We start from the raw sequence: 17,504 nt of genomic DNA on the forward strand, positions 1-17,504 counted from the left end.
ATTCCAACACTTATAATAGACCTTACTGAAAAATAGCCCTTTTCCTCACTGGCATAATCTTTCCATAACAACACTCCAGAGTCACACACTGCTAATCGACTGGAGATGGCACAAATCTTATTGATCATCCTTATTCCTGCACATATATAACATCTTTTGAAATATGGCTAAAACAATTTTTTTCTACCATATTATACCCTTTTCTAATAGTTGTAATAGTTTAAGAATTAATAAATAACCTCCCCAAAATCATGCCCATCTTTCAGGATTGTAAAGAATTAAAGTACTGAATTCATTTTCTTCCATTATGAAGAAAGAAATCATCAGGTACAAAACCAACAAAAGTATTATCAGCTTGATGTAAAAGCCTTCTATTGAGAAAAGTAAAATAATAAATAAAAGACAATCGATATACTTCAGGTAGACAATAAAAATTTAATAGCAATATCATAAAATAAACACACATATTAAAAAATCAAGTATTTAGTTTCAGATATTAGAAATAATATACATAATAAATTCAACATACTGATAGTGCTGCAAGATAAGATTTTATTTTTCAAATTACATATTATGCCAACCAGCCTGCTTTGGACTCAGAGGTTCAAAAACTTTGCTTTTATTACGAAGAACATCTGGACTGTAGACACCTCTAACGAAACCAGGTTATACTTGGCATATTGTGATTGAAGCTGTGTGATCATCATCTTAATGACCTAACTAAATCCTCTCATAACAGAAAGAAGTTCAACAGGCAAACATTTCCCTCCCTAGGATCCTAGTTACCAAAACTGTCACAGTGTCAAAATAAAAATAATTATTTCCTCCTTTTTAACATCTTATTGTCCTTGAAGCTTATGTATGGAGGAAGTTAAAAACCAAAAGAGCAACTTTAAGCTATATGCTAAGTCAATGTTAAATCCACAGACTAATTTTTCGATATAGTATTCCTGGTTCTGGTCCTTAAAGAGAAATAAAGGTATTAAACCAACTTTTTATATGTCAAGAAATATAATCTTGCTACTCTTTCATAATCAAATCTTTCAATGATTTCTAAGACTGTTTCTACAGCCTGTGTGCTAGTTCAGGAGACACACTGATTGTAAAACGACTTGAGAATATAAACTTTAAGGCTAAAAATTTCATCTTCAAAATGTATAGACATAAACAGAGCCCTTGACAAGGTGATTTAATGTAGAACTGCTGGCCAGAATGAAAACAAGTACTAGACAGAAAAAATATCATGCTTAAAGACTCCATTGAAAAACCACAGACAGGTCCTTCATGACATAGGTAATTCCTTCAACCTAAAGACATTTGCTGAAACTCAAAGTTACCCTATTGCATAGTAAATCTTCAAAACCATTAAGTCAGGTTCTGGGTCAATGTTTCCTACGCTTTGGTTGGATGATTTAATAAAGTATATATTTTATGAGATTTAACCATGGAATTCAATGAACAAAATAGATAAAATATTAGAATCTTCATTGAAAAATGGCATGTTTCTCCATCTTTTTCATGCAATAAGAAAGTCCATCTTAAATCTGATTTTTTAAATAAATAATTGCTGTATTTCCCACTGAAGCTTGTTATTCTGATAAGCCAAATTCAAATGCTTTCATATAGTTGAGGATTAAAAAACATTTTGAGGATTATTCATCATTATCTGTAGAAAAAAGAAAAAAATTGACTTCATTTCAAATCAAGCTGTATCTACTTTAAAAAAAACCCATTCTTGTTCATGCTAAAGGAGAAGAGCTTTAATGTAGTTTTAAACATACTTTTTAAATTATTTTATCACACATTCCTTGTAAAATATTCAGACAATACAATGAAGCATAAAATGGGAAGCAAAAATCATCTATAAGCAAAAGACAACCAATGTTAACTTTATATAAATCCTCCCACAATGCTTTCCTATGCATACACAAATATCTTTTAAAAATTACACTAAAATGCAGTTTTGAAACATAGGTTTTCCACTGAAAACACCCTAGTGAATGGAAAGGTGGATACATAAGTGATAATGTAAGATTAGAAAATGCTAATGTTAGAATCTAGGTGGTGGGTGCATGGGTGATCACTGTAAAGTTCTTTCAGATTTTCAATATGATAAAAATTGGACAATAAAATGTTAAAGAATAAATCATGGATATATTCTATGTTGACTTCAATGTCTGCACAGTATTCTGTTTAATGGATATGACATAATTAACCATTACTATTTATAGACATTTTTGTTATTTTCAATTTTTTTTAATTCTAAAGATTATAATCAAGTGAATTAAACAGATTGGTTAACTTAATCTTATATGCAAGCACTATCTTCCACATTCTAGCAAAAGTGATCTTTCATTAAAATCCAAGGGTCATGTCAAATCACTGCACTGCTTAAAACATTCGTTAGCTCCCTGCTGCCTCAAAATGGAATCCACGCTCCTTAACGTGGATTACAAAGCCCTTCATGATCTGGCCTTTTAAATATTTCTCATCTTACCAAATTTCATTCCCCACCTTCCTTAACTGCCCCTATAATTTATGCTTTAGGAACACTGAATTGCTTATAGTTCCCCTACTACATTTTGCGTACTTCCATGTATGAGTACTTATTCGCATTAAATTCCCATTTGTTTTTCAGAATCCAACTTTGATGTCCTCTCCCCTAGGAAGACCTATCCTGTCACCATCAATGTAGTTGGATCATTACTTTATAACTTACATACATTTTATTGCTTCCAAGGTAACACTTATCACTGGACTATAATTTACTTACTTTTCAAATAATCAGGAAAGTAATGAACACACATATCCATAATATGTAGAATTAACAAAAGCTAACTTTTGGCCATAGTGGTTTGGATTATTTAAGTAAAACCATATTACAGATGCAGAGTACCCTTTCTCAATCTTACTGCCTTCCTTTCTTCCCCAGGGGCATTTTCAGTACTCTGAAATTGATATGTATTCTTCCCGCTCATGGTTTTTGCTTTTATTTTTATTACGTACATGCACATCTAAATAAAATTGTTTAGAAACACTATATAAATAGTGTAATATTCTACTTATTCAACTCATCATGTTTGTGGGGCTTATCCATATTGACAGTCGGAATTTAATTCATTCATTTTAGCCGATGTATAAAATTTCATTACATAAACGCAGCCCAATATTCCACCTAAAATGAATATGAAGAGAAGGTATGTGTCTCCTTCTTAAGAGTCTATAATGGCCAGGCGTAGTGGCTCATGCCTGTAATCCCAGCACTTTGGGAGACCGAGGCAGACAGATCACCTGAGGTCAGGAGTTTGAGACCAGCCTGGCCAACATGGTGAAACCCTGTCTCTACTAAAAATACAAAAATTAGCTGGGTGTGGTGGCACATGCCTGTAATGCCAGCTACTTGGGAGGGTGAGACAGGAGAATTGCTTGAACCTGGGAGGCGGAGGTTGCAGTGAGCCGAGATCATGTCACTGTACTCCAGCCTGGGCGACAGAGCAAGACTCCATCTCAAAAAAAAAAAAAAAAAAAAAAAAAAAAAAAAAAGAAGAAGAAGAATCTATAAACTTGGGCCGCTAATGCTAATACTCAATGTGAGAACATGGTAGCCTCTGCCAGGCTGCCACTGGCCACAGCTGTTATACTCCTTCTCTCCTTGTGGAAGAATTTATTAGGAATACTATCAAATCGCTTACACATTTTATTAGCTCTATTTGACTTCTGACTCTGGATAGTATCTAGCTATGGAAAAAAAAGCATTAACTTTATCAACGGCTGAAGATATTGATGCTTACCAAACCTGCACCATAACAGTATCAGGAGAGTTAAATAGCTGAGGCTGTCTTTTCAGGACTTATATAATTTCCAGTGAAATAAAACAGAAATGTGTTTTTGACAATCTTCTTTTTAACTTGTATCTTAATGACTTGATGTCACTTTCGGGTGAGCGAGATAAAATTTTGCTTACCCCTTCCCTTCTTTACTCTCCCTTTTCCCCAACACAGAAAATAAAAGTGTGTAAGTACCATATGTAGATGACATGGCTTTATCATCTCCTAGATGTGGCCTAAAAGATAGCTGTCTGGACAACTGTCTCTAAGACAGGTAGGCTGGGTGTGGTGGGTCACACCTGTAATCCTAACACTTTGGGAAGCTGAGATGGGAGGACAGCTTCAGGCCAGGAGTTTGAGATCAACATGGCGAAATGTCATCTCTGCCAAAAAAAATACAAAAATGAGTCAGGCATGGTAGCTCACGCCAGTAGTACCAGTTACTCAGGAGGCTGAAGTGGGAGGACTGCTTGAGCCCAGGAGGCGGAGGTTGCAGTGAGTTGAGATCATGCCACTGCACTCCAACCTGGGTGACAGAGCAAGGCCCTGTCTCCATAGGAAAAAAAAAAATCCCAACAAAAAACTCCCCAAATCAAAAAGAACAGCTATATATGGGCTCTACTGACTTCCAATAAGAAGGAGTGCAAAACGGTTATTCTGAGTCAATGAATATGAAATCTGTATCTAGTCATTTCATTTAACTCTCATGATTAACAATACAGAACAGCAAGTCATCCACATAATTCAATATCCATTTTATAACCAGTTTCTTTAGTAGCTATAGTAGTAAGTTACAATATTTTATGGGCTGTACTAAATTTTTTTTTAAGCTACACCTGCTGTAATGGTATGTACTAAGAGTTTTAGAAAAGATTGCCAGGGTAGGCATCTTCAATTGCTTTACATTTTTTCTAGGGTGAAGGAATTACTGTCAGGCTTTATGATACAGAACTCTGGGGTTCTCTTTCCCTTTCCATTTGTGCACTAGAGAAAATCTGATATTGCTTCCTGAGTGGTGTATTAACCTAGCCTGATTCTTGGTCCTTTGCAGGGGAAATGGCCTTCTGTGTAGGCGTATATCCTTTTGAAGCCACTCAGTTGTCAAAAGAGGGTGTCAATTCTACCTTGTGAATAAGTTGATTGTTACAGTTCTCCACTTAAGGGGCAAGGCAAACTAAAAGCTCTCCAGATACTTGTTGAGCAAAACTGAACCCCAAGCACATTGTTGCTGATTACTTATGAAAAGCTCTATTGAAACAATACTTAAGGAGAACCGCCTGGAGGTGGAATAGTCTGAATATGAATAGAATTGGTTGGATACACTCTACAGAATTACTGAAATGGAATCATCCTCTGGCTTCGTGCCATTAACTTACAGCATGACATATGAGAAACAGCCTCATGAAATCTAAATATTGTAAAAATTACTGAGGATACTTTTCATTCCATTATAGCACTGTTTTGTAAAATGAAGTCCAAGGTCTCAATAAAATAAGAAATCCACAAGTACCAGAAAATGTTTACCTTTTATATTTTCATTTTGATAAAATTTATTAATATTTAGAAAAATACAACATCTGTTTTACAGTAATAATTCACAACTGACAGAAATTTTCTACCACTAAGACTTGAGTTTTTTTTTTTACTGGGGTTTATAGACCCTTGGATTCTTGTGCCTGAAAAAAATACTTTTTGCTCCTTAAAGGGATCCACATGTTATTCAAGTTTGAGGAACACTGTATCATAGTGCCCTCTTTTTAAAGATCATGGGAAAATTGTTCCTTTGGTTTCAATACCAAAAATAGCTGTCCTCTGAGCAACTAAAATGTTTTGTCTCATGAATACCGTGACTCATGTAATTAATTAGGTTTTCTGCTTTGTGAGAAAGACCAGCACCAAATTTGTTTCCTGTTTTTAGAAAATGTGGAAACCTTTTGAACATGAAGTTTGTATTCTTCATTCCTGGCTTCATGTTATACTGCTTGTGCTCATTTGTCCAATTTGTTGACTTCCCCAAACTTTTTTTTAAAACTTAATTTTCTCTCTTACTATATACATATATATATATTTAAATGCAATCTTAGACTTTTTTGTATGAATATGCAAACACATTTTGTATGGAATACAAATACATTTTATAAACATTTTTATTGCTAAAATTAAGCATCAACATTTAAAACCCTCAATTTTAGTCTATGAATTTAACATTTAAAGTAATAAAATTAATGTTTGGGCAAATAATCTAGAAATAAATTCTTGTTCAAAATTTTACATATTGCTTTTTGTTTTGCCAGGTGCAGTGGCTCACACCTGTAATCCCAGCACTTTGGGAGGCCAAGGAGGGGTGAATCATTTGAGGTCAGGAGTTCGAGGCCAGCCTGGCCAACATGGTGAGACCCCATCTCTACTAAAAATACAAAAATTGGCCAGGCGTGGTAGCACCTGTAGGCCAAGCTACTCAGGAGGCTGAGGCAGGAGAATCACTTGAACCCAGGAGGCAGAGGTCGCAGTGAGCTGAGACTGTGCCACTGCACTCTAGCCTGGATAACAGAGCAAGACTCCATCTCACACACACAAAAAACGTTTAATACTACATCCTTGGTAAGAACTATTCTAGGGCCAGGCACAGTGGCTCACATTTGTAATCCCAGCACTTTGGGAGGCTGAGGTGGGTGGATCATCTGAGATCAGGAGTTCAAGACCAGCCTGGCCAACATGGTGAAACCCTGTCTCTACTAAAAATACAAAAAGTAGTCAGGTGTGGTGGCGCACACCTATAATCCCAGCTATTTGGGAGGCTGAGGCAGGAGAATCACTTGAGCCCAGGGGGTGGAGGTTGCAATGAGCCGAGATCACGACACTGCACTCCAGCCTGGGCAATAAGACTCTGTCTCAAAAAAACAAAAAAATGAATTATTCTAAGTTATAATCTTCTTTATTTTTATTTATTTATTTATTTTTGAGACAGGGTCTGGCTTTGTCACCAAGGCTGAGTGCAGTAGCACAATCACAGCTCACTGCAGCTTCAAACTCCTGGGCTCAAGCAATCCTCCCACCTCAGTCCCCTGAGTAGCTGGGACTAGAGGTGCCCACCACTATGCCTAGCTAATTAAAAATTTTTTTGTGTATAGAGATAGGGTTTCACTATGTTGTCCAGGCTGGTCTCAAACTCCTGGCCTCAAGCCATCCTCCCACTTAAGCCTCCCAAGTAGCTGGAATCACAAGCATGAGCCACGGCACCCGGCTAGGATTATTCTAATTGCTAGAGCTGTCCAAAAATCTATCTAGTAAGATTTTTAAAAACCTCATTCAAAGGTTACTTGTAAATTAAATTAAAAATATGGACCTAAAGGACTTAAGTCAGTAAAAGTATATGACAGATCAGTAAAAGTACATGACAAAGTTAATTTTATTATTGCTTAAAAGTTATATAGTTCCCAAGTAGATTTCACAAAATGGATGTGATGTAAGCTGATTCATATACATGTATCATCTTGTTTTTCTCACATTTACTGAAAATTATACAGACATGTGAGGAAATCTTACCTTCTTGGTAGGCTCCATCTGCCATGACTAAATGAAGAATCTTGGCATAAAGATGCTGATGTTCATTTCCCAAAATATTTTGAACTATTTTTGAACAAATTTCAATATTTTCATCTTCATCTTCATGAATAGCCTATACCAAATTCCCAAATATAAATTGATATTTGAATAACTTTCTGTAATTGTAGACTTCACTTTTTATTTATAATAAATCTAATGACCAATACAGATTATCAACATTTCTTCAACCTTCAAACATAGCACATTTTAAGTGTTTTAATTGACTTTTCACTTACCTTTATTTTCTCATAAACCTCAAAGAATTTTTCAAAGCCCATTTCCTGTTCCAGATGAAGTCTCAGTTCCTCTAAATGGTTAAAGACACTATCACATTCACATTCACTAGCAATTTCACCATCACTGTTATCTAAAAAACAAAATTAAAATAGAGATTTGATTTAAAAAGACTGAATAAAATAACTCATACCCTAATAGACTAAAATTCTATGACAAATGAATAATGCCATTGAAATAGACTACTTCTACTTTCATTATAAACAGTTTTTGTCATTTTAATATTTGTCCTTTATTTGGCAAAAAAAAAGTATAAATCTGTCTAAACAAGAATGTTACTTTTCATTTATAGATATAAAAAATAAATCAGGTTGGAATCTAAACACTCCTAGAGATGTTACTTAAATAAAAAAAAAAAAGTGGAAAAAGCACAGCTCCATGTTTTGCTTTGAAGCAGCTAACCCTAACTAGTATTTTCAAAAGTTGGTAATAAACACGGGAAACACCATGGAAAAGCCTGCAGAAGGTAGACAACCTAAGACATACATCATTACATTTCAGGAAAGCACCTAGAAAGTATAAATGGCCAATATGTTTTGTCATGTACATGCTCAACATACTTTGAAAAAAATTACTTAGTCTTTTCACATTAGCTTTTCTTCCTAAATTAATATAATATAGTTATTGAAACAGACACACTTTCTATGCATCTTAGGGGTAATATTATGAAAGAGAAAGTTTACAAATTTACGAAAAGAGTTTTTAGTACTTTAAAAACTGCTTTCAGTGTTAACCCTGCTGGTTAATATATGCAGAAGCTCTTTCTAAAATATAGAATGCCAAGAAAACAATGTTATTATCTTTATTACTGGAAAAATCAGTCAATAAATGGAGATTAGAATAAAAATGCTTCAAAAAAGCATTGACATAATAGGAAAGAAATAAAAACTTTAATAAAAAATGGAAAATCACACATTTGTATGAAAAGAAAAAGAATGAAAAAAGGGGAGAGACCCAGAGGCATGCTTCAGTTGTATTTAAAGTTGGAAATGGTTCACAGCAGAGATTAGAAAAATACACTCTACTTGAAATATTTGTAAACTGAAAAAGAAAAAGGTCCAAAACTCTGATCATGCACCTGAGTGCCATTCTTCGTTCAGGGCACTTTCACTGCTGGGATTGTCATCTTCATCTGCCACATCTGTCCCATTTGCAGTTGGCTCCACATCACTGTTCTTCAAGACTGACTCTTCTTCTTCACTGTATTCTTCACCAGGTTGTTCCCTAAGCAACTGTTCCATCGAGGCCTGCAGCTCTTGTAAATCTGTGTCAGTTTCTTCAAACACACTGAAATTTAAAAAGTATAACTAAAAGTTTCAAACATACTGAAATTTACCAAGTTAAACAACTAAAACTACCTCATACTGAAATTTTACTTCTACTCAATATGTAGGCACTTCTTAAAAAATCCTAATAGTAGATAACAAAAAATCTGGAAAAAGCCTACATTGTTTTTCACCGGTAAGTTGAGGATGAATACAACTGATAAATGTATCACACAACACATATTCTGGAATATATAAGCCAGAAGATGATTTGTTTAAAATGATCCCAACTTGCCAAAGAGAATCACATAACTATCGATGTTACTCATTGCTTAAATTCTGAAACAATGTTTTGATATTTTAACAGGCCAGACTACAGAAGTTTTTCTGAAACAAATAATAAATTATTTTCTCTTTTATGGAATTTTGTAATTTTCAAAATATCCATGTGGCTAATAGCTAGACACTATACAAAAGGGTTTCCATATACATGCCCATTGGGCATTTGAACTTTTAGAAATAGAAATACTTAGGAAATTTTATATTCATGTTAATAGGATGACCCAGTAAATAAAATGGTCACCAGAAATCTTATCTTTAGATGCTTATTCTTAAAAATGTTCTAAAATACATAATAGATTTTCTGTGTAACTAGCCTATACCAACCATCATAATTCTTCACTGGAGAATTTTGTTTCCAAAGTATTGGTAAGAATATTCATTCTATTTTCATGGGATGCTGGAATGAAATAACTTATACAAATAATACCTTACATTTATATAGAACTTTTGTTTTTTGAACAGTTTTATCCTACTACTCAAATTTTATCCACAAAAAATCACTTTAGAGACATGAAAACTATGAACCAAAATGTTTAAATGACTTGGTCAAGGCCACATAGTCAGTAAATGACAGAGCACTGAAATCTAGGTCTTTGACCACTTCTGTAATATCTGAGAAACATACTCCGAAAAATTTTTTTCCTCTTATGATTTGCTTCTTTCTCCTAACATGGAATGTAAATGGAAAAGTTTGTAGACTAAAGGAGTTAATTGATGTTTTAGATGTCTGAAGACTTCTAAAAGAGATTATGTACCTAAGCCGGGATTTCATCTATCAGGAAGGCAATGCTTAACAGGACACAAGGGCTAATTAAGGCCTTTCTAAAAGTTTAGACTCAAATCAAATATTTACTGAAGAACTAAAATATAAACACTATTGTGTAAGACTGTCAATATAATTTCCATTAATAGAGTAAATAATCCTTTTATGTAGAAATATCTTTATTTTGTACTTATACGTACAAACGCCTATAATTTGACTTGTAGGAGCTATAGAAAAGCAAAGCATCTAATTAGAATGAGAAAATAGTGTCTAATCTCTTGAATCATCCTACTAGTAGCATTTAACTTAATATATAATTACAAGACTAATTTAGGCTGGGTACAGTGGCTCATGCCTGTAATCCTAGCCCTTTGGGAGGCTGAGACAAGAGGACTGCTTGAGGCCAGGAGTTTGAGACAAGCCTGGGCAACATAGCGAGACCCCTCTAGAAAAAAAAATTGCAAAAAACTTAGCTAGGCGTGGTAGCACGAGCCTGTATTCCTAGCTACTAGGGAGTCTGAGGCAGGAGGACTGCTTGAGCCCAGGAGTCCAAGGCTGCTGTGAGCTATGATTGCAGCACTGTACTGTAGCCAGGGTGACAGAGTGAGACCCTATCTCCCCGCCAAAATTTTATTATTAAAAAAAGATCAACGAAGCATGCACACCTGCTATGTACCATTACTACAACGAGTAAATATTGACCTGTTCATAAAATCATCTAGTGGCTGGCCTAGAGGAATTAGTACCCTCTGCAGATGGTATTCAATTGAGGCAGCTAAGCTTGCCACTGTAAGAAAGTATGAGAAGATTAAGATCTTTTACTAAATGAGCACCAAAAAACTTTAAGGTACTTAAAAAAATCTGGTCTTGAATTCAGTTTTTAGTTGGCTTTCTTATAAAATCTTGACTAAAGTTTAGACAAAAAAAAATAATAATTTTCCAAAGACAAACATCAAGTGAAATATCCCTATAACAATATGAAATAACGTACTTTAAAAACAACTTGGTTTTCAAATTTTTCAATTAATACTAAAGGCTTCTAACTTAAGTTTTAAAATAAAATTCTGTCATCAATTGTTCATTGAAAGAACACAGGCAGAACACAAACTTAGCAGCTTAGAAGAAAGAAAAAAATAAAAGAACACAAGCCACAAATAAGCTGTAGTTCATTCAGATAAAAATAAATGATTTCATAAAATTTTTGGGAAAAAAATTTTAGTTAGCAGTTTGTCAACAATAAAAATCCTGAATGTTGTTATGTTCTCCAATAGGATTAATAAAAATACAATATTTCAGTGTTTAATGACCACAGTCAAGTAGAAGAAACAAAAGTAAAAAGGTAACTTTTCTTCTAGATTGTAAGGTCATTAGCAAAAATCTACAGAACTCTAGGAAAAATGAAAAAGGCAATCTTTTAAAAATGAAGTTTCACCAGAAACTTAAGAAGCAAGGGCAAGGCTTAAAAAAGAACCAAAAACCAGAAAATAAAATGTGCCAGCGGCATCGATCCTACGTAACTCAATACAGAAGAAAACATTATGAGAGTGATACAATACTTTCAATCAGATCAAAACACAAGTTCTTTCCAAAGGTAAAAGTAAAAAGCAGAAACAAGTTCAAAGAAATTACAAAATAAATTATAAAAATTCTAATATTTTATAACTTTTTCTCCAGGTGATTTGAACACACTGTACCTTCTCACCTTACTCTAGGAAACTCTGGTTTTATTGCCCCAAAAAGTGTGTAACATTTGTCTAAGACAGTTGAGAGGGCTGACCAACACTGAACAAGGTAAAGGAAGGTTCTTTTTGTTTTTTTATGGAAAAAAAAATTTTTTTTAAATTTTACTTTAAGTTTTAGGGTACATGTGCACAATCTAAGGGGCTATCACTCCTTACAGCTCTCAGAGGTATTGCTTGTTAAATTTCCCTCCTAGATTCAGGATTCCCCATGAATCACAAAGAAAGCAATTTTGTGAAAACAATCCAATTACATGCAGAAAACATGTGTGCACTGACACATGTGCACACACACACATGAACAAAACTGGTCTACCTGCTAACTCCCCATTGCCATGGCTTTGAAATCATATATGGCAGGAGGTAGATGTGGAGCTTTCTGGTCATTCTCCTGGGAAACTGTAGAGCACAGTCATGAATTGCTTAACAACAGGAAGCATTCTGAGAAATGCATTGTTATAGCCAATTTCATTGTTGTGCTAACATCATAGAATGTGCTTACACAAACCTAGTCAGTATAGCTAACTACATACCTAGGCTACATAGTAGAGCCTGTTACTCCTAAGCTACAAACCTGTACAGCATATGACTGTACTCAGTACTGGAAGCAACTGTAACACAATGCTATCTGTCTATTCTAAATATATCTAAACATAGAAAAGGTACAGTGAAAACATTGTATAAAAGATAAAAAATGGTAAACTTTATAGGGTACTTATCATAGGACATTACTATACACTACTATAGACTTATAAACACAATATGTGCTTAGGCTACACTAAATTTATCAATTTATTTTTCTGCAATAATAAATTAACTTGGCCAGTCCCAGTGGCTCACACCTGTAATCCTAGCTATTTGGGAGAGTGAAGTGGGAAGATTGCTTGAGTCCAGGAGTTGGAGGCTGCAGTGAGCTATCATCATGCCAGTGCACTCCAGCTTATTTATTTTTCATTTTTGAGACAGAGTCTCACTCTGTTGCTCAGGCTGGAGTGCAGTGGCATGATCATGGCTCACTGCTGCCTCAAACTCTTGGGCTCAAATGATTTTTCCACCTCAGCCTCCTGAGTAGCTGAGACTACCTACAAGCCATGTGGAAACAAACCTGGCTATTAAAAAAATTTTTTTTGGCTAGGTGTGGTAGCTCATGCCTGTAATCCTAGCACTTTGGGAGCCCAAGGTGGGCAGATCGCTTGAGGTCAGGAGTTTGAGACCAGCCTGACCAACATGGTGAAACCCCATCTCTACCAAAAATACAAAAATTAGCCAGGCGTGGTGGCAAGTAATCTCAGCTACTCAGGAGGCTGAGGAGGAGAATCGCTTGAACTTGGGAGGCAGAGGTCGCAGTGAGCCAAGATCATGCCACTGCACTCCAGCCTGGGTGACAGAGCAAGAGTCCACCTCAAAAGAAAAAATAAATTTTTTTTGTAGAGATGGTGTCTCACTATGTTGCCCAGGCTGGTCTCAGACTACTGGGTTCAAGCATTCCTCCTGCCTTGGCCTTCCAATGTGGTGGGATTGTAGGTGTGAGCCACTGTGTCCAACCCACACTCCAGCTAGGTGATAGAGTGACACCCTGTCTCTTAAAATAGATAAAAATAATATACAGAAGACATAAAAGCAGAGGTTAATGATTAAAAAAAAGAGCTAGGTAAGTTATCCCCTCTTTTTTACATATAAATTCAGAAACTCTTTTAATGCTGTTTACTAATGACGTTATAGCCACTGTGTCCAGCCTGTATTCCAGCTAGGTGACAGAGTGAGACCCTGTCTCTTAAAATAGATTAAAATAGTATACAGAAGACATAAAAGCAGAGGTTAATGAGTTAAAAAAAGAGCTAGGTAAGTTATCCCCTCTTTTTTTACATATAAATTCAGAAAATCTTTTAATGCTGTTTACTAATGACATTATACTTACATGTCTTCAGAATCAGAAGGTCCTTCTTTAATGTTTTCATCTTCAATTTCATCTATGTCAAGATTGTCTTGACGAACATCTCCTACGGTGGGAACATCCATAAGGGTTCTGAACAGCTTTGAGAGATCTGGAAGTGAACATGTCCTTAACATCTAAAATAAAAATCAACAAATTTCTTATTAGGAGAAAGATAATTAAAACATAAAAATGAGAGAAAACTAGAACTAATCACAATTTTGTTACATATGTGTAAAATATAACATATAAAAATATGTTTTTTATATATGTAACATATATATGTAACATATATAAAAAATATATATATATTTTTAGAGCTAGAGGATCCAAAGGTGACTTGCATAAAGCTAGAACCTAATTCTCTTGAATTTCAGCTCAGTCTTTTTTCACAGGAAACTAAACTTGTGAGTTATGTTTGGGTTTTAGCACAGGAATTCCCTGATACCACCTTTGAAAACTGGGAGAAGTGTTTATTTAGGTATAAACATGGAATGGACTTGGAAATCTGTCAGGAATCAGGCAGTGCTAGAAACTACCTGTTTTCTCCTTCTCACTCATGACCCATTTGTTCCGCTTTCATGGTGTTTCTGCTAAGTGTTCCTCTCATCTTCCTATGGTCAACTTGCCCCACACAGTCTTGCCCAAATGCTGCAGCATGTTAGTCTGAAGTTTGGCTAAGCACCACCACACGTAATTGACGGCCCCTTGTATCACTCAATTGTAGGAACTGCTGATTAGCCACATACTGGTGAAATGAGGGGCCTCAAATCAGTGCAGAGAGAAGCCTATCAGTGCTTCCCTGACCATGGGACTGTGAGTGGAACCTTTCTCACTAGAACAGAAGGCAGGAAGGACAAGCACTTTGATGTCAATGCTGAGCATAATTTGTAGGAACAGTAAGAAGAAACTCAGCCAACTGAGTTGAGGAAAGAAAAAAAGCACAGTTGAGGTGTTGAAAATGTGAATCTGTACTGGATAAGGGATAATAGAAATAGCCTCTGTCCAACAACCTTTCAACAATTAGAATGTGATAGATAGACAAGGCTATGAAACAACTAACTACATACATAACTCTCACAGCTGGGTTAACCCTAAAGGAATCTGTGAGATTTGAAACATGACTACTAAGGCACTGATAAGAACTCTTCACCAGATGGGAGCCTGTGAGGAAAACACAATGTTTAGCATATTAATGAAAATTTATATACTTGGCCAATTTTATTGGTACAATCTGTTTTTGAGAATAATGAAAAAGATTTCCATTATTTGAACATAATTTAAATGTTCTCACACTCAAGGGAAAAATCGTTATGAACTACAAGTTGGTAAAAGTACACTGCTTGTTAAATCACTTAGTGATGGTACTGGAAGTATTTCTTTTGCTGAATTTCCCACTGTCTGTAGAATTCACACTTTCCTTGTTTATTATTTTAATGGTTTGGACCATGTATATTATAAACTAGCAATATGTACCAGAAATGGTTTCCTTAGGTACCTGCTAATCAATAAACAGCACATATGCATTATATACTTAAATTTGGGGTTACTACATAAAATAATGCAATATTTTTTAGGCTGAGATACATTCTGGCCCTGGTAAAATAAACTCAATTCTAGTTTACTCCTTTTGTTAACCAAAATAAATTTCAAGTGGTCATGTAATTTGACAACTTACCTCCTGGAACAGGTTTATACCAACCCACTAATCTGACAGCTATCAACTGGATAAGCCCTTCATGTTCACAGTACTCCTTGATAGACTAGTAAGTCCCCCCACCTACTCCCCCATGGCTTTGGAGGCTTTTTCCCCTATAGATTTATTTATTTTCATTTTTCCTTTTCATATTTTAAACAATACAAATGATTTTTTTATTTCAATAATTTTTGAGGTAAAGGTGATTTTTGGTTACATGGATACGTTCTTCAGTGGTGATTTCTGATATTGGTGCACGCAACACCCGAGCAGTGTACACTGTACCCAATGTGCAGTCTTTTATCCCTCATCTACCTCTCACCCTTCCCCCCTTGAGTCGCCAAAGTCCATTATATCACTCTTATGCCTTTGGGTCTTCACAGCTTAGCTCCCACTTATCAATGAGAACATACGCTATTTGGTTTTCCATTTCTGAGTTACTTCACTTAGAATAATGGCCTCCAGCTCCATCCAAGTTGCTGCAAAAGACATTATTTCATTCCTTTTTATGGCTGAGTAGTCTTCCAAGGTATGTATATTCCACGTTTTCTTTATTCACTCGTTGGTTGATGGGCAGTTAGGTCGTTTCCATATCTTTGCAATTGCAAATTGTGCTGCTATAAACATGCGTGTGTGTCTTTTTCATATAATGACTTCTTTTCCTTTGGGTAGATACCCAGTGGTGGGATTGCTGGATCCAATGGTAGTTCTACCTTTAGCTCTTTAAGGAAACTCCATACTGTGTTCCATAGTGGTTGTACTAATTTACATTCCCACTAGCAGTGTAAAAGTGTTCCCTTTTCACCACATCCAAGCCAACAGCTATTGTTTTACTTATTGTTTTCCTTTTTTTTGAGACGGAGTCTCGCTCTGTCCCCAGGCTGGAGTGCAGTGGCGCGATCTCGGCTCACTGCAAGCTCCGCCTCCTGGGTTCACGCCATTCTCCTGCCTCAGCCTCCTGAGTAGCTGGGACTACAGGCGCCCTACACCATGCCCAGCTAATTTTTTGTATTTTTAGTAGAGACGGGGTTTCACCATGTTACCCAGGATGGTCTCGATCTCCTGACCTCATGATCTGCCCGTCTTGGCCTCCCAAAGTGCTGGGATTACAGGCGTGAGCCACCGCGCCCGGCCACTTACCTGTTTTTGGACTTCTTAATTATGGCCATTCTTGGCCGGGTGCAGTGGCTCACTCACACCTGCAATCCCAGCACTTTGGGAGGCCGAGGCAGATGGATCACTTGAGGTCAGGAGTTTGAGACTACCCTGGCTAACATGGTGAAACTCTGTCTCTATTAAAAACACAAAAATCTGCCAGTGTGGTGGCATGCGCCTGTAATCCCAGCTACTTGGGAGGCTGAGGCAGGAGAATTGCTTAAACCTAGGAGGCGGAGGTTGTAGTGAGCCGAGATCACACCACTGCACTCCAGCCTGGGCGACAGAGCGAGACTTTGTCTCAAAAAATAAAGAAAAGAAAAGAAAAAATTATGGCCGTTCTTGCAGGTGTAAGGTGGTATCTCATTGTGGCTTTAATATGCATTTCCCTGATGATTAGTGATGTTGAGCAGTTTTTCATATGTTTGTTGTTTATATTCTTTTCAGAAATGTCTATTAATGCCCGTTGCTCACTTTTTGATGGGATTGTTTTTTTCTTATTTGTTTGAGTTCCTGGTAGATTCTGAATAGTAGACTGGTAAGTTTGAAACAGGTTATTCATCTTTGGTCAAGAGAATTTTATAAAAGAACACTTTCAGTTCTATAATTCTGATTCTACTATTTCTATGTTGTTTAAACAATATTCTATAGTTTTAATATCCACAAAAAGAACTCTTTCTGAAAATAACAGCTCATCTATAACACACTGGCTGAGATCTTCATGTACAGTATTTTTTTTTTCAAGATTGTTACATGATAATTTACACATCTAGCATTTGGTACCATTATAAGTTCAAACAGGAGTACCAAATTTTAGGAAACCTTAAAATGTTTCCTTCAGTTTTTATTGCTGGTTAGTTCTATTTTTTTTCAAAGATGTAGAG

At 35.8% G+C, this 17,504-nt stretch overlaps 1 protein-coding gene across 38 annotated transcripts in view; it reads right to left on the minus strand.

Annotated features, from left to right (window-relative positions):
- Positions 1-415: 415 nt before the first annotated feature.
- NEK1 (NIMA related kinase 1) overlaps positions 416-17,504 on the minus strand; it is a 212,279-nt gene continuing 195,190 nt past the window's right edge. For 25 of the 38 annotated variants that reach the window (XM_063809183.1, XM_063809178.1, XM_063809174.1 and 22 more), the window contains 5 exons: positions 13,755-13,906; positions 8,806-9,014; positions 7,670-7,800; positions 7,374-7,506; positions 4,023-4,210 (listed from right to left, as the gene is read on the minus strand). In XM_063809183.1, the coding sequence (XP_063665253.1) occupies positions 4,170-4,210; positions 7,374-7,506; positions 7,670-7,800; positions 8,806-9,014; positions 13,755-13,906 (666 nt within the window). In that variant the 3' untranslated portion in view covers positions 4,023-4,169. Of the gene's footprint in view, positions 1,667-4,022; positions 4,211-7,373; positions 7,507-7,669; positions 7,801-8,805; positions 9,015-13,754; positions 13,907-17,504 lie in introns of those variants that run through there. The other 13 variants (XM_054683926.2, XM_054683923.2, XM_054683925.2 and 10 more) reach the window with 1 other exon arrangement.

The sequence above is a fragment of the Pan troglodytes genome, chromosome 3 (assembly GCF_028858775.2).
Source record: "Pan troglodytes isolate AG18354 chromosome 3, NHGRI_mPanTro3-v2.0_pri, whole genome shotgun sequence".
Classification (NCBI taxonomy): Eukaryota; Metazoa; Chordata; class Mammalia; order Primates; family Hominidae; genus Pan; species Pan troglodytes.